This window comes from Chrysemys picta, chromosome 3 (genome assembly GCF_011386835.1).
Source record: "Chrysemys picta bellii isolate R12L10 chromosome 3, ASM1138683v2, whole genome shotgun sequence".
Lineage (NCBI taxonomy): Eukaryota > Metazoa > Chordata > Testudines > Emydidae > Chrysemys > Chrysemys picta.
Genome location: NC_088793.1, coordinates 146879613 through 146902713, shown reverse-complemented (window position 1 = coordinate 146902713; position 23101 = coordinate 146879613). Strand labels below are relative to the sequence as shown.

Below are 23101 nucleotides of genomic sequence, written 5' to 3'. Positions count from 1 at the left end.
TTTAATTAGCATTCTTACAGGATTTCCCAGCTGCCTTCCACGTGGTTGGGTTCTAATTCTTCATTCTGTTGCTCCTCATTCACTTGATTTCTTAATCCAGTCTCTGCTTATGAATCCAAATGCCAGGCTCTGAAAGGCCTAGGGAACCCATTTTCCTCCCACTGCCAGAGGTGCAGGCTGCCCTGAAAATGCAGAGAGACTCTCTCAGCAAATGGGACTTCAGCACCAAGGATCTCAATGATTGTTGTTTTTCTAAAAAACATGCTCTAGTTCAAACATGAATTATTTCAGGGAAAGTCTTTGGCCTGTGTTACACAGGAGGTCAGACTAGATGATCACAATTGTTTCTTCTGGTCTTGAAATCTATTAATTGTTCCATTTCACCTGGAACACTGCATAGACACAGAAAATTTCTTCCTCCATCAATGAAGTGTCAGCATCTCAGGGGTGAAATACAGCAGCCATTCTGCACTAATGGTACTACAAGGCAGTTTAGGACAGGAAGTGAAGGAGAATCCTTTATCCAAATGAGACTGCACTGGAATGTTAGGGAGGCAAAATATGATTCCCTAGGCTAGAATGCAGCTAGAACACCCTGATGCTTAGGACGAGGTCTCACTTTTTTGTCTCATCCAAAACTACAGATGAATTGGAGAGGTGCCCAGGTGACTGGGCCATCTGCAATTCCACACTAAGGCAACAGGTGGCACTAGTAGACTATATATAGGTCGTTTGCATCGTCACGGAGAAAACAGAGAAGGCGGTAGCTGCAGTTGGGGCCCGTGAGTTTCTAAGTCCAGCACTAGAGTTGGGCTGAACTGAACTGCAAGTCACAGGCACCTGTACAGACATGTGGCAGCAAATCCTTCAGAGTGTCCGGTGAGTGCAGCAGGTGCAGGAGAGCTCTTTGGGGGCGAGTGCTATGGGGTTGTGCTGTTAGTCATCCAGAATCATGGCAGAGGGGTGAAGTCCAACAGGGCCCTTAGTCCAAGCTCCAGCACTAATCTAATGCTGGGAATGGAACACTACCCAATGTAGCCATTCCATTTGGACTGAGAAATCTTTGCTAGTGAACTCTGCTTTGGGGCAGTCAAGGGGCTGCTGATCTGAGCCACTTGATGCGGATTAGCAGGGTTAAAGCTGCTCAGCGCTGAATTGGTGCCATAACCTGCCATGATACTCTGTATTTCAGGCCTCCAAGCAGCTAAACCTCTGGGATTTAAGTGCACGGGGATTCGATTACCTGTTGCGTAAACTGCTCAGTGCCCGGAAAGCACCATGAAGGGGGCGGCTTAGGCTTTTTGTTCTCAGGAGCCCTGCTCCCTCTTGGCAGGCAGAACTGATAGGAGCCTCCTGCTCAGCAACTTGACTGGGGTTGTTTCAGAGAATGTTGCCCCATTTCAGCCGCGGGGTCTCCAGTAACTCAGGTTGCCACCCGTCTAGGTTTTCCCAGGATCGTCCTTTTTTTGCGGTAGTTGTCCTGGGAGATCTGTCGGGGTGCTCCGGTCACACTGCCAGCTGGCCAGTTTTATTGGCTCAGGATCAGCAGGATCTCCCTTTTTTTTTTTGCACCTCAGAGGTGGCAACCCTAGCCCACCAAGAGCTGTTTCTGTTCCAGATCGTGTGGGTGGAGTGGGAGCGGGAGCAAATGCAGCTGTCTCCCCATTTTTCACTGCCCTGGCTAGGCACAGGGCAGCCCCTCACACTCTTTGTGTCTCCACAAATCTCCTTTCCTGACCCTCCTAACTTCCTCCACAATCCCCCACGCCAGGTCTAGACACATCACTATTCCCACAGCTGGCAGAAGAGCTGGAGCAAGGCTTGGAGGGGGAGACCACATAGCTGAGGGATGATTGAATGGCTTTAAATGATACCTCATATTTGCTGGTGCCTGCCCTGATTACGTGACACTTTCCTAGATAAGCCTGAGTTTACATCACCATATTGCAATATGATATAGGGCCAGTGTCATGGTGAGTATGGGCCCTAGAGAGTGACAGCCCTGGGGAAGGAATGGGGGCAGCAGACAGAGATGGCCCTTGTCACGCTGTCTGGAGTGGCCGACCTCAGGGCAGACTGTCAAAACCAGGTAGATGCTCCAAACTGGTGACATGTTCTGTAATTAGATTTCATCAACTGAGTAACCAATTTGAACTCCTAGATCACTACACCAGTCTTACTATGGAGTCATAGACAGTGCCCTTGGGCTCTGCAGTCTATCTTGCCACCCAGGCAAGCTGGACTTAGTGATAAATGGTCAGTCAAAAATCACAAAATATTCAGGGTCTTTCCAGTGCCCAAAGACCGGTCACTTACCCCAGATCAATCTGTACCTTAGATATCTCACCAAAGACAACGCTTGTAGCAAATCCTGTAATAAACTAACTAAAGGTTTATTCACTGGGAAAAAGAAATTAGAGTTATTTACAGGTTCAAGCAAGCAAGCATGTATACACAGATGAGTTTCAGTCTGTGATTCAAAAGGTGACAGATATAATCTATAATCAGCTGGTGCAGTTCAGTTCAGCTCTTATTGAAATTGTTGTTCTGTTTCTAACCTGATTCCAGGCTCTTAGGCCAACATCTTCAGAGCTGGCCACTCATTCTGGGTGTCCCCAACTTGGGAGGGACACCTAGGGCCTGATCTCCTGAGGTGATGGGAACTCATGGCCCCTGTTGACTTCATAGGAGTTGTGGGTGCTCATCCCCTCCCAAACTCACCATGTATGTATATGGGTCTTGGTGCAGTCTCAGTGTCTTGAAGCTTTTGTTCCTGAATGCAAGCATCTTGTGTCTTCCTAGGTCCTTTAAATATCCCTGGAGGAGTATAATTCTGGCCCCTGCTGCTCTGGGAGCTGGAGGGCTCCTGGTTTGTTGGCTCCTGTCTAGACGGAAGATCAAGACTCTAGAAATGGGAGATGGATGGTGGGGCTCAGGCGAGAGGCCCCCAAGAGAGAAAGAAGATGAGCGGATCCGATCCTTCCAAATTGAAACCTCTGACAGGGAAATTCAGGTATCACTGACTGAGAAATAGGGAACTGGGAGAGGTATCCAGGGAGGGGCAGCTGGTGGAGAGTAGAAAGCAGAGAGGTAGAGTTAGCCAGTCAGATCCATCTAACTGCTTCAAGGTGATGACCTAGTGACCTTAGCATTGTACTTGAATACTCCAGCACAGCAGTCTGGCACCATGGGACAATGTATTGGCTATCCATCCCTCCACACTTGAGTTCTACTCCAAATAGATCACAAAATAACTGAGTTTTCTGAGCCCCAGTCTAAGGGAAGTTGATCAAAATCTCCACAGAGTCCAAGACAGTTTCTGCTGAGAGGCCTATGCCTGAAACAGCAGAGGCTGCTGCTGCTGCTGGTGGAGACTGAGATGTATTGAATGGTAGAGCTGTCTGTATGGGTTTAGGAATAGCAAGGGGCTGCAGGTCAGGATTGAGGGCATCAGCTGAGCTGTGTGTGGGGAATCCAGCACTGGGATAGTGGGGGGCTGCAGGTCGGGGGTGAGGAGCACTGGCAGAACTATTATGGGAAAGTGCAGACTAGGCCTATCACTAAGACTCTAATTTACTAGTAGTGGGCAGGGCAGGTAACTAGGATTGAGCAATGGAGAGTTTCACCTTTAGGTCACCAGTTCCACTCCAGTCCCTGTCAGTAGTGATTGAAAGCTGCTGTCATTTGATTTGATTGAGGAGCTGCTCATGTTGAGTGGCCAGATCACAAAACCACCCTGCATCTGGCACCAGTTATCTCTGTTGTTTGGTGTTTCTGCTCAGGCTGCAAGGACTGAACAGGCCTTGGAGACTGTCCCTCTAGGGCAGGGGTGAGGCACATTTGCAGGGGCAGTACGGGGTTCCATGCCAGATCCATATTATGGATAAAAAGACGCCTTCAGCTCCCAGGGCTCATAACCCAGCACCATGGTAAAAAGAGAGGGTGAAACCCAGGTGTTTCACCGAGCAGGATGCTTTAGGCTCTCTAGGAGAATGCTATTAGACTAGAACCTGGCACTTCCACGCAGCAGCCTCCTCTACCCACCTTTCCTCCAAGGAGCTCAAAGCCCTTTACAGTTATTAACAGCCTCCCAGCCCCTAATCTGCATTAGGTCAGTAGGATTACCTCACTGTATAGACAGGGAAACTGAGACACAGAAGGGAAGTGATTTGACCAAGGTGACATAGCAAGTCAGAGGCAGAGCCAGCAGTAGAACCCAGGAGTTCAGTCCCTAGTTCCCGGTTCTAACCAATAACATACAAAACATATTTTCACTATATACCTGATCTAGGAGGCCCTGTGTGGCATGTGGCTGCCTGGACAGTGTCCTTTGGGCCCCAGATAGTGATATAGAAAGCAGAGCTGCCTCTTTAAGGCCCTGGGCAGGCAGGAGACTTTATCCTTGGCTCCCCTGTTAGAACATCTCCTCCAGCGGGTAATGGGCACTGAGAGCAGCCCCTGTGAGCCTGGCCTGGGATGGAGCAGTGTGGGAACTCTCCCTCTGCAGGAACTGCACCAGCGCCTGGACCAGGCCCGCTACACACCGCCACTTGAGGGAGTCGCCTTCCAGTATGGTTTCAACTCCACCTACCTGCAGAAAGTTGTTGCCTATTGGAGGAACCAGTTTGACTGGCAGAAGCAGCTGGAAATTGTGAACCAATATCCACATTTCAAAACAACTATTGAAGGTGAGTCTCAGCTGCCCCTGAATGCTCCCTTTGGCTCCTCCAGAGGTCCTGGTGCCTCTTCCTCCACGGAGCACCCACCTATTGCTCCCCTAGCGGCCCTGGTGCTCCTAATAAGTTCCCTCTATTTCCTTTGTCTAGCTGCCCCATTGCCCTGTCCCCTCTCTCATGAATCACCCCTCCATTGCACTGAGATACAGTAAAGCAGGCTGAGGTATCCAAGGCATCCATTGTCTGCTAGGGTCACCACCTCACAGGAATCAGCTTCAGAAGGACAAATTGAGGACTCCTTTCCCAACAGACACAGTTGCTGGGGTCTGGGCCTCTCTCACTGTGGCGTTATTCCTCCTCCGCAAAGGAGCAAACATAAACCCAAAGGGGTACAGGGCGTCCCCCTCCCAGCTCCAACTGAGCAGCTTCCCCTCTCTGCTGTGGGTCTCTGTGTGGCTCTGCCGTGAACACTGGCTAGGAATTTGCCTCTCTCCTTTAGGGTCTAGGCCAGGAGCTGAGAAGCAACTGAAGCATTAACTTGTTTCTCTTGGGTTTGTGGCAGGGATTGAAGTCCATTTTGTCCATGTGAAGCCCCCTGGCATCCCCAAGGGTCAGGCAGCCAGGCCTTTGTTGATGGTGCATGGCTGGCCTGGCTCCTTCTATGAGTTCTATAAGATCATCCCACTGCTCACTGACCCAGCTGGGCACGGCCTGAATGAGGATGTGGTGTTTGAGGTCATCTGTCCATCCATCCCAGGCTATGGCTTCTCCGAGGCACCTCACCAACGAGGTGAGTGATGGGCAGGAGGGAGTTAATTAGAATCCCAGTGCTTTCTGGAATAGCATCTGGGAGACAACCCTGGAACCATGGGTTAAATTCTGAACATTGGGAGTTGGGTTCTTCACCTGCTCTTTTAATAAAGCAAATCTGGTGATGGATTGATGGCCCTAGAGACTGGTATCCACAGAACAGGTACAGCAGGGGCAAGGTCAGGGCAGACTTCTCTCAACCTGCCTCCCCTGACCTCTAGGGATCACACCTAAATATGAGAGGGCAATTCATGCTCCAGAAACTGGTCAGTCCTTGGTGTCTCTGCTGGGCTGGAGGGGAGGGGGCATTTATGACGATGATTGTGTTGTTGACGTGTCCAGCGGGAACTGGACTCGGACTTGCAGCTCAAGTCACACAGTCCACTAAATGCCCTGAAAGTGAAAGGCTTTGTGCCCTAGTCTTGTGAGCCAGGTAATTATTGCCCTGGTAAAAGGCTCCATATCTTATTTTCTACACACACACCCCAAGACAGCCAGTCACCCCAACCTTGGGCTGAAGTGGAACTGATGCCCCATAGACAATAGGCTCCATAGTCCATTTACCACTTCCCTGAGACACCCCCGCCAGTCCCCCCAGCCTGGAACCAGTAAGGAACCAGGGTCCTAGAAGTGAAAGACTCTGTATCCTATTCTGTGACCCCCCTGAGCCAGCAAGTCCTCTTCTGTGCCAGCTCTTTCTGATGTATGTAGCACAATAAGTGAACACCATGCTGTACAATGGGGTGATGTATACCTAACAGATCCCTTCCCCAAAGGAATAGGGGTGCAATAGACCATGGGGCAATGTGAGATGGGTGGTCATTAGAGCCAGGACACTTCATGGATCGGGGGGGGGGGGGGGGTGTTCCAGTGGTGGTTGGAGGAGATAAGGGAAGGCGCTGGGAACCTTAATTGGGAGGCTGTTACAGGCCCATAAGGTGTCCTGAGAGAAGATGCAGGATGAGTGAAGGAGGCAACAGGAACAGAGAATAGGGAGTGGAAGAAGGGGAAATGGGGGGGGAGGGGCTGGAGACAGCAAAGCTTTAAATGGGAAGAGCAAGGATGTGAACTTGATGCTGGAGACTAAGTGGAAGCCAGTGAAGGGATTTGAGGATGGAGGGTGCAGGTATGGGGAGAAAGATTAATTTGGATGAACTGCAAGGTGGAGAAGGCAGAAGTGAAGAGGGAAGGAGAGTCTGTGCCCTATGTTGTATCTGGGAAAGCACCCTGCACCCTTACAGTGCTTCTTAATGATGATCCAAGAGACCTGGCTGTCTACAGTCTGGGACCCAATCTCTCCATACTAGGATGAAGGCAGCTGGTATCTGCTTTATTCTAGGCTTCTGGTGCTTTCAGTGCTTGTCTTCCCCATGGGACACTGAAATGGTTGCAATGCACTCATTTCTTGGCCTTTTAACCCCAGTGTGCTAACTGCTTTGTGATAATGGGTCAACTCCATCTGCCAGAGAAGAGTTAGTCTTTTGCAGTGATATTGGGAAGGTCCATAGGGCTGAGGTCACAAAGCTCTAGGGGTGGGTGTGGAGTTTAGGAATGTAGAGGTAATTGGAAGCCTTCCAATCGCCACGTCTCCCTTCACTGTGATCCAGAGGACTAGTATTAGGCAATACCCAACAGAACATTGACCTGTGTCCCCGGTGGTATCAGTGATTCTTCACTGAGGGAGAACAGGTGTTTAATAATAGGTTTCTCCTTATGCACAGGTTTTGACACGCTGGCTGCTGCTCGGATATTTCACAAGCTGATGCAGAGACTGGGTTTCCAGGAGTTCTATGTACAGGGGGGAGATTGGGGCTCTCGGATCACCGTAAACATGGCCCAGATGCTGCCAAAGTGAGTGGCAAAGGGGGTTAGGAGAGGGATAGTTGTCTGTTCTGGTTCCTATGACACTCCCTGCCCTCCCCCTTGTACTCAGGACACATTGTTGCCAACTCTGGTAGTTTTATCCCTAGTCTTGTGATATTTGGAATCTTGCTCCCCAGCTCCTGAAGTCACGTGGCTACATAAGAATCTCATCATCCATTTAAAAAATAAAAGAACATTTCTAGTCCTTGTAGTTGGAGAGAACTGAAAAATATGAACCCTAAATGCTTAAAAATCAAAAGGAAAATGGAAAGAACCCATAATATACTGATTTTTAAAAAATCTCATGGTTTGTAGGGCCTGGCTCCAGATTTTGGAATGTTTGGGTTTGGCAGTATTCAGAACAGTGATGACCAGAGTGTGAATGCTGATCACGCTCCTCTTTAACACAGAGTTGAGGTGCATGCAGACTACACATCCCAGCAAGCAGTCAGGCAACTCAGTTGGAGCATTACATTCTGTGAGCTGTCACCTCTGCAAGCCGCACCCTTGTATTAAGGATTCAGATGCTTGCCATCTTCTCCAACGGATAGGGATTAACATCAGTCCTCAGACTTCTGCCAAGTTATCTGTACAGCTCTTGTTTGAACAGCCCTAGCCCAGAGAATCTTTACCAAAATATAGCTGACGAGCAGTCTCCAGGTGACCAGGAGTCAGGAGGATTCTGAAACTATTTCTCTTGACTTTTCTGCATCGCTGGTAGGCAGTAGTCTGGATTCTAGAGCAAGAAGCAAAGCTACAATCCCGTAAGGGGGTCTAAGCTTTCCTTAGCTAGAGTTGGAACATGGTTCCTGACCTACCATAATACATAATTAGTAGAGAGATCCTAGGATGTAAACTGACCCCAAAACAAGCACCATAACTGGAATCTGTGAAGCTGATTGAGAATTGGTCCCAGTCCCCTTTGCATTTGTAGAGTTGTTTCATCTTGAGTAAAGCACTCTTCTTTCCTCTGATTTGTCCATATTTTTTCCTATGTATGTTGCTGTCACTTGGACTCTCTCCATAGAGTTAGTGTCCTTTTTAAAAAAGAAATAGCATAGATCCACATTTTTTTAAATGGCCATTAATGTCGAGTGTCCCAGTTTTTGGATACCTCAAGTTTGACACCCAAAATTAGTGGCCATTTTTTAAAAATGTTTGCCACAGTGAGGGCCCAAGCTGAATGTAAGGCTACAGCTCTGGCTTCACGGCTAATCTACACAGCCATCCTGATAATACAAATCAGTACAGGCAACAATGCATAGCTGACTCCTGTTGAGTTTATCCTGCACTCTACCCCCCCAAATCCAGATCATTCTTGGGGATGCTTTGCCGCTGCCTAGCTCCTCTTTTCCATTCTGGTTTTGTGCATTGGATTATTCCCTCTTACATATACCCCCTTCTTTGCATTCATCTTTATTCATTCCCGTTTCATAGATCTCAGCCCATTTCTCAAGCTTGTTCTATTGCATTCATATTTCAACCTTATCTAAAGTATTTGTGATGGAATGGGTTACCTAGGGAGGTGGTGGAATCTCCTTCCTTAGAGGTTTTTAAAGTCAGGCTTGACAAAGCCCTGGCTGGGATGATTTAGTTGGGGATTGGCCCTGCTTTGAGCAGGGGATTGGACTAGATGACCTCCTGAGGTCCCTTCCAACCTGATATTCTATGATCACTCCCAGCTTTGAGTCAGCTGTGAATGTGAACTGTGCTCTCTCCATTCCATTCTCCAACGCAGCCTTAAGGCTTAGAATAGGCCCACCCGGTGATCTCTCTTCCAAATCAGAAAGGAGAGGTAATGAGGAGATTCAAATCTGGTTGAGAAACCTTTTGAGAGGTTAAATGGTAGCATGAAATATACATTCCTTCCCCGCCTAAAATGCAAGTTTAGAACATCTGGGTGGAGGAGAAACATGAGGCTGCTCTTAGAAGAGGAAGTTAAATGTTAGGCTATGTCCACACTACGTATCTTACAGCTGCACAGCTGTGCCACTATAAGGTCTCCCGTGTAGCTGTTCTTTGCCGGCAGGAGAGAGTTCTCTTGCTGGCAAAATAAAACCACACCTCTGATCAACAAAAGTTTTACTGACAAAAGTGCAATGTAGACACAGCCTTAGACAGTGAGTTGTTGTAAAGCACGTGCTCCATGTTAGCTCCATAGGTGAAAGGAGACCAAATCAAGGAAGAAGACACTAAAGGAGTTAGTCATCATGGCCCAGATCCTTAAAAGTATTGAGGCTCACAACTCCCAGTGATTTCAATGGGAGTCTGGCACCTAAATACTTTTGAGGATCTGGCCCCATGTAGGAGGAGGACTGTGAGGTGCAGCTAGCATCCAGGGCAGGGAGTCTCTGGCAGCTTTAGAGTCATGTGTGGTTCACCACAGGCTTCTCAGAAAATGCACAATGAAGTCCTCATTATCTAGGGTTCAAAATGAGGCTCTGAGGAGAACAACCCAAGCCACAGTGATGGCTGTGCCATGCCAAGTCAAATGGGAGTCTAAGACTGCTGTAGTTATTCTGTCCTCCCCAACACAGCTGTGCTGGTGCTTGTATCAGCTACGCTATCTCTAGTCTATTTGCTACATGTCTTCACGTAAGGGAATTGTGAATACACGTGCCTGAACAGCTATGTATGGTTAGGAGAAAGACATTCTTCTGGAAGTACCAATGGGCCTAGTGCAGTGTTGCTGTCCTAGCACAGCTCTGTATTTCAGAGGGAACCTGGAGACAAGATCCCTTTTGTTCTCTGTTGTTGTTGTTAATCCATATTGCTGATTCTTATTATATTCCTCAATACCATTGGTTCCAGGTCCGTGAAAGGGCTTCATCTGAATTTAGTCTTCATCACCTCAGGAGGTTTGGGGAGGCTGGTGTCTTTACTGCTGGGGGCTTATGTGCCATGGCTGGTGGGCCTCACCAGGGAAGACGCCCGCCGCTTATACCCATACTTGGAGAAGAACGTGTATGAACTTCTGCGGGAGACCGGGTATTTGCACATCCAGGCCACCAAGCCAGACACAGCAGGTAGAGTACAGTCTCCACATGACTGTGGAGTTCGTATAATAGACACATGTGGTCCATGAGATACCTGTCAGATCTGGACAAAGGCCTAGAATGTTTGAGAAGCAATATGGACTGAGCAAAGGACTAGGAACCAGGAACTCCAGAGTTCTAGTCAAGTTCTAACAATCTTACAAATGGCTTTCAGCAAGTCACTGTATCTCCATTTGACTGTTTCCTTAACTGTAAAATACTTCCCTATCCCACCAGATGAACAGATAATATGCTATATAAATGCTGCATTTATTATATTTTGGTTCACAAAGCATGGGTAAGAAAAGGATAGTGGGTGCACAGCATTCTTACCCTTCCACCTTCATAAACACTGACTAAGGGCACTTAGAACCTGCTGACCTGTTCTATTCACACCGATTTTTTGGGAATGCTATCCCCACTTCCTGCCTCCTTTAAAGTGTAGTTCCTTTGGACACTTGCCCATCGTGCCATTACTGCCACCATCATGACTGTCCTAGTTCTTGGCTTTTCTCTGCATTAAAAAACTAGGGGGTCTGAGAATGACAATCTGGGCTCTGCCAGTACTAAACTGTCCCAAATGGAATAGCACAAAGATGGGTAGTATCCAGAGTCTCTGCTTGATCCCTCTGGGAGACTTTCTGGAAGTCCAGTTTATCCTTAGTGGAGGTAATACAGTGCCATGTGAACCTGAGAGCTCTTCTGTTGCTTTCCTGAATTAGGCAGTGGACTAAACGACTCCCCCATTGGACTTGCTGCATACATTCTGGAGAAGTTCTCTACCTGGACCGATAGATCATTCCGGGACATGGACAATGGAGGTCTGGAGAGGTATGGAACAATGGCATGCCAATGAATGGGTGTGAGGGAGAAATGTAACTAAAGGAAGGCTGCTCACAACAATAGGGGAGGTGAGACAATCCACCACTGAGAGTAAATTTAGTAGAGGGCAAGGGAACATACACAAGGCAATTTGCAGTTTAGAATTGTAATGGACTGACTGCAGCACTACTGCACCAACGCTCAGTGCTCTACAGCTTAGCTTAGGGCCAAGTGATGAGTGGAGAACAGATATGCTGTCCACTCTTCAGGGCATGTACCTGATAATGTGCAGAAAGTAGCCCCTGTGACAGTGATGCTTCTCTGGTTTATCCCTCAATAGGAAATTCTCTATGGATGACCTTTTGACCAATGTGATGATTTATTGGGTAACTTCATCTATTGTGCCCTCAATGCGCTTCTACAAGGAGAATCTTTCCAAGAACCCCAACACTGCTCCCGATGCCAGGTAAAGAAGGGGTGGGACGAGATGCAGGCTAGACATCATTGCAGGCATATAGAATAAACTGTCTAGGTACTTATATGGCTCCATCATTGTAGTAGTTGAGCTCCTCCCACATATTTCAAAAACAAATCAATCCAGGTTCTTGTATTGGTACTATCACTATAACAAACAGGATGTGTTCTTCCCCCTCCCCCACCCCTCAACCTATAGGAGAAATAGCTTGATTATTTTTGGAATGTAGAGGTGAGTGGTGACGTATAGAATTTCTTGAAGGAACATGAGGTCACAGCCATGGGTTTTGTATGTGATGTGTTCAAAACAGAGCTCTTCTTAGTTCTTCTGGGAGTGAGTTTAGTCTGAGGCTAGCTCCTGTGAAAGTTCTGTCTCCTACACTCATGAGCTTCTCCCTTTTGGTCAACAGTTTCACTGAATTAGTAAGGGAATTAGAAAGTAATCACTTTTAGACAGACTACAACTAGGAGCTACAGCTATAAGTAAAGAGGGAACACATGGAAGGAGAATTTAGAAAAGATATTACAAAGGGAGTGGCCTTCTAGGAGAGGTGGTAGTGTGTTAATGTAGTTAAGCAGAACAGGGCTGCCTATCTGGAATTTGGTATGCTGAACAGGTATTAGCTTTGGGTTAGTAAAGAGCTGACTGCCACTGATAAGGCTAAGCAGGAGCACTTTGCTGAGCTTGATTCCTCCCTTCCCACCCCAAGACTGGCTACCATTAGTTTCAGGCACTATAGGGAAACTGAGAAAATTGTCCTTTAGGGTGGAATTGATTCCTTTAGATTTGTATAGGGGGTCTATGTACAACAGCAACAGGGGCTTTAAAATGCAATCAGTTACTGAGAGGAGATGGATCAATTACATGGGAGGGTGTGGGCTCCTGCCACACACATTTAAGTGTTAAACTGGTCTAGTCTAGAGCACGCAAAGCTGTTCTAGAAGCTGTCTGTGGTTGTTTCTAGTCCAACACTGCGATTTACCTCTTCAGTGGAAGCATTTCAGAGCCTGAATGGCACATACTATCTCTCCAGCCTAAGTAGTAAACCAGAAGAAGGGAGCAACAGAGGGTCCTGTGGCACCTTTGAGACTAACAGAAGTATTGGGAGCATAAGCTTTCGTGGGTAAGAACCTCACTTCTTCAGATGCCTCCCAGAAGAAGGGAGGCACTCCCAGGAGGCAGCAGTACCTATGGCCATGACTCAATTTGCTGTGTCAGTGCAGGCCCTACCAGCAACTACAGTCAGCAGATTTGGAAAATATCAAAAGATATGTCAAATATTTCAAACATCAGCATCCAACCAGTTATTAAACCTATGGTGCCTGGTACTGATGGTCTGGCCATTGAAAAAAGGTATACTACATACGATGTGTGAAACTGTTCAAAGGTTTTAACAAAATACAAATACAAATTTTGGAATTACAGAAAATAAAGGAGCATCACATGGTTAAAGAGATTCTATGGTAGCTGTGTGTTAACTAGCTAAACCAATTCATTAAGGAATGCTGAACAAGGTAAATTGCCTGCTTTAATCAGTGACAAACAATTAGCTAAATGGTATTGTCCTCAGTGTATAACAAATGTAAGGTTCGATTTATACCATTGAATAGTCAGCTCAATTTGGTTTATGATGTCAAGTTGCCTTAATTAAAGATATGACAGCATACATATAGAAAGGCAAACTCACCATACCAGGGTCACCAGGCCTGTCTGCTCACACTGGGCCAATCGGATTTATGATCTACAGGGGGTTTTTTTGTTTTTGTTTTTAAAACACGAGGCAAGTTATTTTAATTTGCCACTAGTCCAATTGCAATTGACCACAAGGCAGACATATAATGGTTAGACACTTACATTTCTACTACCCTTCAAATTTCCAGCTACAGAGAATCAAAACAGCTTTAACCTACTTGAGAGCTTAGCTTGGGTTCAAACAAGATTCTCAGCCAATCATTCCATTTGTCTTTGTGGCTGGGTACAACATGGGGGACTGTTGGACAAAATTGTTGGCCAATAGTATGCATTTCTAAAAAGGATTTATAACTATATTAAAGTGAAGCAAATACCGTGCAGTGGTATGGACCAGAAGTAGCTACACTCAACTTGTTGATGTCTAACTGAATACTGCAGTGCGGTATATCACTGGAACCCTCAAGTTGAGCCCAACACCTTTGCTGCTGGTGCTGTTGCACATTGCTCCCCCATCCATTCGTCATGATGCCACTACCCTTTGGGAATTGTAGTGGATCATGGAAAACTAATGTCTCCCCATCCATCAGGACCTTAACAAACATTCCTCACCCCTGCTCGCAGTCGTGTAAGCCCTTTTGGACACACGCGTTTAACCTTCGCCAATGCAACTTCAACTCTGATGAAGCTTGAAAGGTTGAATGGAGTTCACAAGAAGTCACAAACACCTCATGAAAGACTTGATGCAGACGATCCCTGGCTTTGATCTCCTGCGAAGTTCATGGGCAACCCTAAACCGCATCCGCACAAACCATGGCAGATGAGGATACTTGCTGCACAAATTGGAAAATTATCACCCAGAACAGACCATGGAACATACAACTCAGTGCCCAATTCACAGATATGAAGCAGCGACAGTCTCTGCTACTCTTGGCTTAACCATCTGAATGTAAAATGATAGTTGGTGCTCTAAATCTATATCACCCATACGAAGAAGTATTAGTGAGCCATTTTTCCCAGTATGCTCTGTACTGAAATATATTAAACTGCAATATATGAACTCTTGTTCCTGGCACAGGTAGAGATCGTCAAGAACAAGATAACTGTTCTGCTGAGGTTTGTGAGACTAATAGGCAAACTGGTTGAATTGTTGCAACAAACTGCGTACAGAATTCCAGTAACCTTGAACAACCAATGCAGACTGCATGGGAAAGAAATATTAGGGTACTCCTGATACAAACAAATTTGGAGAGTTTTCTGTCACAGTAATATACTAAGGTATACATGCTACTCAGTAGTGAGTATATATTTTTCCAGAACAGATTGCACTGTGGATTGTTTCCTACATCGATGGAGTAGTAATGATTTAACCCCTATCTTTCTGTATTTGTGCTGATTAATCTTGAACTAATGCTCTTTGGTGAATAGATCTGATTGAGCTTGATTATCTGACATTGTATTGATAAGCGAACCAAATGCTTTAAATAACATCTCCCTCCACAAAGAACACGCACTGATTTAAAAAGCTCCTAACGGGATTTGGGGTTTTTTTTTTTTTTTAGGATTGGAGTGTACGTACCCACTGGCATTGCTGCTTTCCCCCAGGAGCTTGCACATTGCCCACACTCCTGGGCAAAGAAGTTGTTCAAGAACATAGTGGTCTACTCCTACATGCCACGTGGGGGGCATTTTGCTGCCTTCGAGGAACCAGAACTCCTGGCACAGGATATCAGGCAGTTGGTCAGAAAGGTGGAGCATCTGTGAGCCATGAGCAAGCGGGAGGCAGTATGCACAGATAAATGGGCGCACATTGCTAGACCACCAGCCTGAGGTAATTAATAACTGCATTTCTGATAACACTTTATAAAGCCAAATATCCATTTGCTTGGTAGCTGCAGCTATCAGCCTCAAAAAAATGCCAGGTGGTTAAAAATCAATTTCTAGAGCTTTTAATTTAAAAATAACCATTAAATTCCCACTGAAAGGTAGGCGTATTTTGTCCTATTTCATTCTAGGAGCATTTTTGAGGGCAAACTCCTGCTGTATCCTGAGAATGGGTGGTTGCTGTTTAACGTGTGACAACATTGCACCGCACTTTGGCAGTTTAAGGATAAAATGGCCCCCTATTTCTGAGCAAGGGCAGCAGGTTCCACAGAAAAGCCCACCCAAGTTGTCTTCATCTCTAGAGTGACTTGACCTGGGTTCAGTAGCTGAAGTGGAAGTGACAGGTGTGAAGGTCTCACTCTTCCAGGCATGTGCGTCCAAGACCACCTTCCTGGATGGCTACAGAGCATCATATGGCAAACTGTGCCACAAAGGTCAGAGAGCACAGCATGTTAGAATGCACCGTTCAACCACAAGGTCTGGATAGCCCTGCGCAAGAAGGCAGCTTTCCAACTTCATTTACAATAATTGTGCCTCACTGTAGATCAGTGCATTTGTTGTATGTTACAGCACTGACCACTCAGTCTCTCTATAGCTGTTAGGGCACTCACCCAGGATAGGGGAGACCCAGCTTCAATTCCTTCCTCTGCCTGAAGTGAAGAACAGATTTGAACAGGGACCTCTCAGGAGAGTGCTATAGCCCTTGGACTACACAATCCTTCTCACTCACTGGCCCAGTGTATTTTTAATTATTTACACCCAGTGAACAGCTTCAACAGGAGTGACAGAGAGCCCTACACTAGAACATCCCCTAGACCACTGGTTAGGGCACTCTTGTGGGAAGTGGGATACCCAGTTTAAATCCTACTCCACATCAGGCATGGGGGGAACTGAACCCAGGGTTTTCACATAGCAGTAGTCCCCGAACTTTTCAGTGTCATACCCCCTTCCCAGAGCTGGGGCTATGGCTGGGGGCAGGAGCAGAGCTGTGGCCACGGGCTGAGGCTGGGCCCACGGCTGGACTGGAAAGGGTCTTCATGGGACTCCCTCCCTGCCCCATGGGGGTTGGCTTGGGCCCTGCTGCACGCCCCCCCCCAATGTTCCTTCATGTCCCCCTAGAGAGATGCATCCCACAGTTTGGGGACCTCCTCCTTGTAACAACCTTTTTTGTATTTGAAAAAGGTATGTTCCCTCTCCGTCTTCTCTTCTCCAGACTAAACAAACACAATTTTTTTCAACCTTCCCTCATAGGTCATGTTTTTTAGACCTTTAATCAGTTTTGGTGCTCTTTTCTGGACTTTCTCCAATTTGTCCATTTCTTTCCTTTGAAGTGTAGAGGCCTACACAATGCAGAATAGAGCAGAAGAATTATTTCTCATGTCTTGCTTACAACCCTCCTGCTAATACATCCCAGCATACATTTGCAAGTGTTATACTGCTAATTCGTTTTTGTGATCCACTGACCCCCAGATCCCTTTCTGTAGTACTCCTGCCAATGCAGTCATTTCCCCTTTTGTACATGTGCAACTGAGTGTTCTTTCCTAAGTGGAATACTGTTCTTATTTAATTTCATCCTGTTTACTTCAGACCATTTCTCCAGTTTGGCTAACTCATTTTAAATGTTAATCCTATCCTCCAGAGCACTTACCACACCTCCTAGCTTGGTATCGTCCATGAATTTTATAAATGTACTCTGTCATTATCTAAATCATTGATGAAAACAGTAAACAGAACCAGACCTGATCCTTGCATCATAACTGTGAACCACTAGTAACTACTCTAAGTTCCAACCAGTTATGCACCCACGTTATAGTAGTTCCAGCAAGGTTGTATTTGCCTAGTTGGAGACACTCATGCAAGACAGTATCAAAAGCCAAAAGTCAAGATATACCACATCTACTGCTTCCCCCCCCACCCCGTTCCCAAGGCTTGTTACTTTGGGAAAGTTATTAGGTTGGTTGATACTATTTGTTCTTGACAAATTCACGCTGTTACTTATCTTGTAGGTGTCTGCAAACTGACTGCTTAATTATTTGCTCAATTATCTTTCCAGGATTGAAGTTAAGCTGACTGGTCTGTAATTCCCCATGTTGTCCTTATTCCTCTTTTTATAGATGGGTACTATATTTGTCCTTTGCCAGTCCTCTGGAATCTCACCCATCTTCCATGACTCCTCCTTATGCTCCTAGGTCACATGCAAGGTATTACCCTTTCTAAGGCACTTTACTGCCCTTACTTCCAGTTTCTCAGTAACTGCACTCAAGTTTGTGCTGTTACTTTAGGTTAGGAATGGAAATACTCCATCTCCTTTTAGAACAGAATAGGGAGAGGATAGTGATAGGTATGCTAGTTCTGTAACAAAACTTAGAATGGGTAACAACTTATATAGGGGAAGAACAGCATGAATCAAGTGGAAAAACTCCTGTAGCTTTACAAACCCCTAGCCTTTTACTGAATTGGGGCAGGGAGGAACAGAAAGGGCTATAAGGTGAAATCCACAAGCTTGAAGAGATTTCTAGTTTAAACTAGGGCATCAGATGCTGTGCAGTTTAAGTGAAGAGCCTCAGCCATTCATAGAAATGAAACATGAATTATTTATATGGTTTCACTGATAACTGGAAAATTTAAAACATTCAGAGCCCTCTCACCCTGGGTGCAAGTGGCATTGTTCAAACATCCATTCTTCCACAAGTATAGAAAAAGCAGTGCTGGGCAGAAGACCTCTTTCATAGTTAGAGGTCTCCCTCTTTAGAACATCCCTCAACTGATTCTTCTTATAGCTATGCAACCCCCCACCCTCCCTCTGTTTTCATGGTATTACCAGGCCATAAAGGAGGAGATGAGATCCTGAGTGGCTTAGTATTACCTGCTAGATTGCCCTTGTCACCCCCATATTAAGCATAAATACCAATTAATCAAATCCCAATTCATCCATTAACATTGTACACTACTTTATCAGCAAGTAGAGGAGAACAGCTGTGTGAACCCCATGATACTCTCAGAAAAGGCTGCTTCAAGTATTGACTGGGTAAGTGGGCATGCTGCACAAACATAAAATTACTCCCACCAACCCTCTAGGGAATTCCTTCTTCCTGAATCAGTTCCCCCAAGAGACCTACATCTGTGGGCAAAACTGCTCTAGTGCTTCCCCCTGGTATGAGGATATTTAAAGCTCTGTTGTATGGACAGTGGAACACACCCCAGCTGCATGCAGGTAGCAGATTCCCTGGATATAGGATTCAGAGAGGTGTAGCTACAGATCATTAAAAAAAACATTCTTTTGTATCAACTAAAGTAGCACCAGATGATTATTTAAAATGTCTCATTAAAATGCTATAGAGCAAGAGTCATTCATGGAAGCCCTTAACTGTCACTGGTGCTTGGAACCATATGTAGTTGTCCCAGACAGAGGTCGCTCCCTGCTGAGAAGATGAATTTGTACTGCTGTTTCCACCGCAGGACAAGTTGACAGTCAGCTTCCTCCCGCGTGTTGGCACTTTGTAGTTGAGCTTGGGTCGGAACCAGTCAATGCCACAGTCACGGTGGCCTTGGACCATGACAATGGTTCCCATGACAGGGACAGCCTGTAGCTCACTGAAGACGTCTGCAAGGAAGAGTGAGTGGAAAAGCTTACGAACACAGGATGGTGTTTGCAGGCTCTCCTCAGCATTGCCCACAGAGATGCCCTCCAAGTTGATCTCATAGAGCTCCTTGGGGCTCATTGCATTTCCTCCAACTAGAATAAGGACCCGAGGGACCAATGTCAGGTTGAACATGGCTTCCAAGTGCCGGAACACTCCCTCCAGCTCCATTAGCAACTGCTGGCACTTCCTGCTGCTCCCTAGGTCTGGGGGATGTGGCTTCTTCTTAATTGCATCTCCATCCTGCCAAGGAAAAAGTTAGTACATTCTGAAATATTAGGCATGCGGTGGTGCATTTGACTGCGTTTAGCACCTTGAACAACCAGACCTGACACAGGAAGAACAAAGTTTAAGACTGAAAAGACACATCCTGGTGTCTTGTTAGCAACCAACTTGGAACAATTTCAATACTAGTGTTTCCTGGATTTAAGGTCAGTAGAAATAAAGGTATCAGGATAGATGTAACAGAACTAGAAACTTGTGACCTTTAAGAGCTTGACTGAAATGTGACAGTGAGCCATGACAACATTCACCCCACTCTGTAGGGGTGTGTCTGGATTTTCTTAGGAGGCTGATCTTCTGCTGTGCTCCAAGGTCTGTAGTTAAGACCATTTTGACCAATACTCCTGTGGGAATTCTGCACCAAAAAAGTTTAAAATTCTGCACACGTTTTCAAATTCTGCATATTTTATTTGTCAAAACAATATAATCACACCAGTTTCAATTATTCTGAATTTATTTCAAAATACCTGTCCTGTTGGTATGTCTGTAACAATACAAACAAAAAAGATTCAGAAAATGTTTTGACAAATAGATTCCTTACTAAGCATAATACAGAACTGAGTAATAATTCATTTAAACTACAATATAGAACCATATTTCCCACACCCCTTAGAAGCAGTGCAAAGGCTGGGGGGAGTTTGGGGTAATGGAGGAGCTGAGGGAGAGGGAAGTAAATGCTGGGAAGGAGCTGGGATGGGAAATTTGGAGGGTTGTCGGGTGTGGGTGTGAAAAGTATGGAACAGGTTTTTTGGGTGGGGAGGGGACTGTTAGGGAGCTTCCCCCATGCAGATCCTGGCTGACCCCTAGCCTCTCATTCAGTTAGGCACATCTCCCCCTGTCCCCATGGGTCCTTGCACCCCCTGTCCACATGTCCCTCCATCCCCACTCAGACACCCATTTGTCCCATCCCCCTGTAGCCCTGCACCCGTCCCCACATGTCTGTGCCCCCACTCAGCCGCCCCCATTCCTTCCTGTAGCTCTGCATCTCCTCCCCCATCTGGCCCTGCACCTCCACTCCCATTCAGCCTCTGCCCCAGTCTGTCCTCCCCCACTAGTCCTTATGAGCCCTTGTCTGACCCCTCCCAGCAGCCCCACACTGCCTGTCTCCTGACCTGGCCCTACAGGCACTGCAAAGAAGGCTCTCTTCCCTAGCTGGCTGGGAGAAGCTGCTGTGTTCTATTGTCACAGCAGAACTGCAGCAACTTTTCAGCAGAAGTTTTTTTCTGTGCAAAAAAATTAAAAATATGCATCACTTATTAATTATGCATGCACACAGTAGCATGGAATTCCCCCAGGAGTAGAACAGCCAGAGAGGTGAAGTAATTTTGTCCTTATCCAATATATTCTCTTTAGTAGTGGTCCCCAACACAGTGCCTGCGGGTGCCATGGCGCCTGCCAGGGCATCTATGTATGCCCATGTACTGGCAGGCGGAGAAGCATCCGTCGAAATGCCGCTGAAAAGCGTCAAGAAGCAATGCCTCTTGATGACGCTGCTTCTCAGCAGCATTTTGGCTGATGCTTTTCCGCCTGCCACAGTCCTCGGTGGCTTGTTGTCTGGCGCCCGCCACACCAACAAGGTTGGGGACCACTGCTCTTTAGGATATTATATCCCAGGAATCACATTAAATATAATGCAGTGTTTAAGACAAAACCTACAGTGCATGAAACCTGAAATACAGAAGGATATCTTGACAGAAGCTACAAATCAAGACAGCTAATAGATTAGACACCCAATTCTTGGAAAAGGCTGACTTGCCTTCGGAGCCAGTGCCACCTGATTCAGTGAGAATGACTAAAGACTAGGAGGCTCATCTTCTAAGTTTCCTTGCACACCAAACACTCTCTATATAGGTCTGAGAGAAAGGTTGTCTACATCCTGTATTGCTAGCCTGATGAGTTGTTTTAAAATACATAATCTCTCTACCCCACACAAGTTTATCATTATAACTTATTTCAAATACATGGGGCATAACATCTCTGGCAGACCTCCCCTGTCCCTGAGGAGTCTGGTCTATCCTAGTTATGCAAAGTTTTTTTTAATTTAATTTACTGGAGATATCCCATCTCCTAGAACTGGAAGGGACCTTGAAAGGTCATCAAGTCCAGCCCCCTGCTTTCACTAGCAGGATCAAGTACTGATTTTGCCCCAGATCCCCAAGTGGCCCCCTCAAGGATTAAACTCACAACCCTGGGTTTAGCAGGCCAATGCTCAAACCACTGAGCTATCCCTCCCCCCATGCTACTATAATTCCGTGCTACTGTGTGCATGCATAAGTTGGGTGGTCAGACACTCTCATATCTTAACACTCTTTGGTTCCAAGATACCGCTCCAGCCAAGACTCTTTCTGCAACCAGTCGCTGCTCCTGAACCAACCAGAAAGCTTACTACTTCGATCTGTAGCTGCTCTCTCCTGAGCCAGGGCAGAGCATCCTACCTCTGGAGGGAGCAGCTGGAATTCCTACCTGGCCTTGCAGAACAGGCTGCTCTTTGCGGGACATGCAGGGAACTGCTTCCAGCCCTCCTTGGCCTCAGGTAAAGTCACTATAGTCAGGGGATGGAAGCAGAGCTCTCAGCAGGAACCCGCAGTGTGAGATTTGCTGCGCAGGCAGCGGAATGAAGCACATCTCCTGGAGGGGGAGGAGGCGGCCAGCAACCAGCTCGGGATAACAGCGGCTCACACCGCACAGTGCGGAACGCACCCAGCAGCTGAGGGCAGCGCAGACGGGTCGCCAGCCGCGTGGATCTAGGGCTACGCCAAGAGTCGCCCGAGCCGGCTCTCGTTAGCCGACGCTGGCTGGCCCGGAGGCTCCGGGGAGGCCCAGACTCACCTGCGGCTGGCGGGGCAGCGCCCTCCTGCAGAAGTAGGCGAGCTGCTCGTAGGGCAGGGGCAGCTGGTGCCGCTGGTACAGCACGTGCTTGAGGAGCTCGCAGGCGAAGTGGCAGCAGCCCTGCTGGGTCACGGGGCCGGGGAACACCACCGAGACCGAGCGGCAGCCCGGGGCGCGGCCGGCCGGGCCCTGCGGGCAGTGAAACGCCGCCGCGCTGCTGCCGCCCCGTCCCGCGGCGAGCTCCGGGGTCACAGTCGGGGCCTCCGCGGGCTCGGTCTGGAGCAGGTCGGCTGCGGGGAGAGGGGAGAAGTGACTCAGCACCGGCCGGCACCCGGCTGCGGGGCGCGCGCACGGACTGGGGAGAGGAGCCCGGAACCCGCCCCTCGCCTCACCTGCCCGCTCCTGGCGGCCCGGCCCCGCCATTTTCTGCCTCGCGCTCGGCCGCCTCTGGAGTCCCGGCCCCGATTTGAATAGCCGCCGCCGCGGGGCATCATGGGAGCCTCACGCCCTTCTGCTTCCGCTCCCTCGCGCCTGACCCCGCCGGAGCCATGTTTCCTTAGGGCACCGTGACGTCCCGCTCCGCCCCATGCCCTTCCCAAGGGGGCGGGGCTGACAGGTCACGGTGTGTGTGCTCAGCTCTCGGGGGTCTTGTCTCCGTCCCTTCCCACCCCCCCCCCCGGCATAGTGGGGCTGGGCCTCAGGCAGCGATTGACGGGGGAGATCTAGTGCCAGGGATGGGGCTGGTTATGGCGCACTGGGCATAGCCCCCAGACCCCACAGGGCCGGGGCTCCCCTCCCTGCTGCACCACCCAGGCTCCTGGCCCGCCTGTCGCCCCGAAAGACCCATAGTTGTGCGCTATCGCTCCTGTCTTACTGGGCCAGGCTCAGCCTCCATCGCCCATCTGCCTGCCCCTTCCACAAGCCCTCCTGCCCTGTGCACGCACAGCCTCCCGCTCCGCTCCCTAAAGCCCTCGCGCCCTCTCCTCTGCCAACGCGGTGTTGCCAACTGCTGCAATTTTTCGCCAATTTTTAAAGACCTCGATGACAAAAAATACTGAATCACTACTTCGGGTTACAAATTAATTTCTTGGGGTG

At 47.7% G+C, this 23101-nt stretch overlaps 2 protein-coding genes across 2 annotated transcripts; one reads left to right on the top strand and one right to left on the bottom strand.

Moving 5' to 3' along the window:
* Window positions 1-707: 707 nt before the first annotated feature.
* On the top strand, window positions 708-15358 carry LOC101949762 (epoxide hydrolase 1-like). The gene is made up of 9 exons (XM_005296301.5): window positions 708-879; window positions 2803-3013; window positions 4508-4688; window positions 5239-5466; window positions 7208-7337; window positions 10161-10375; window positions 11107-11215; window positions 11547-11672; window positions 14933-15358. Exons 1-9 carry the CDS (start codon window positions 851-853, stop codon window positions 15132-15134), a joined length of 1431 nt encoding a protein of 476 aa, XP_005296358.1. The 5' UTR covers window positions 708-850; the 3' UTR covers window positions 15135-15358.
* A 1040-nt stretch (window positions 15359-16398) lies between these two features.
* MAD2L1BP (MAD2L1 binding protein) lies at window positions 16399-22575 on the bottom strand. Its single transcript, XM_024111067.3, has 3 exons — window positions 22399-22575; window positions 22007-22296; window positions 16399-19138 (listed from the first exon to the last, which is right to left on the bottom strand). Exons 1-3 carry the CDS (start codon window positions 22427-22429, stop codon window positions 18602-18604), a joined length of 858 nt encoding a protein of 285 aa, XP_023966835.1. The 5' UTR covers window positions 22430-22575; the 3' UTR covers window positions 16399-18601.
* Between the last annotated feature and the right edge of the window lie 526 nt (window positions 22576-23101).

What these genes read in the sequence shown, in the direction of transcription:
- LOC101949762 (XM_005296301.5), top strand. Translation starts at nt 851, where the DNA reads ATGTGGCAGCAAATCCTTCAGAGTGTCCG. An exon ending in CAAATCCTTCAGAGTGTCCG is followed by an intron (nt 880 to 2,802) that starts GTGAGTGCAGCA and finishes GTGTCTTCCTAG; the next exon opens with GTCCTTTAAATATCCCTGGA. An exon ending in ATGGCCCAGATGCTGCCAAA is followed by an intron (nt 7,338 to 10,160) that starts GTGAGTGGCAAA and finishes CATTGGTTCCAG; the next exon opens with GTCCGTGAAAGGGCTTCATC.
- MAD2L1BP (XM_024111067.3), bottom strand. Translation starts at nt 22,429, where the DNA reads ATGGCGGGGCCGGGCCGCCAGGAGCGGGCAG. An exon ending in GGGCCGCCAGGAGCGGGCAG is followed by an intron (nt 22,297 to 22,398) that starts GTGAGGCGAGGG and finishes CTCTCCCCGCAG; the next exon opens with CCGACCTGCTCCAGACCGAG. An exon ending in CGCTGCCCCGCCAGCCGCAG is followed by an intron (nt 19,139 to 22,006) that starts GTGAGTCTGGGC and finishes TTTCCTTGGCAG; the next exon opens with GATGGAGATGCAATTAAGAA.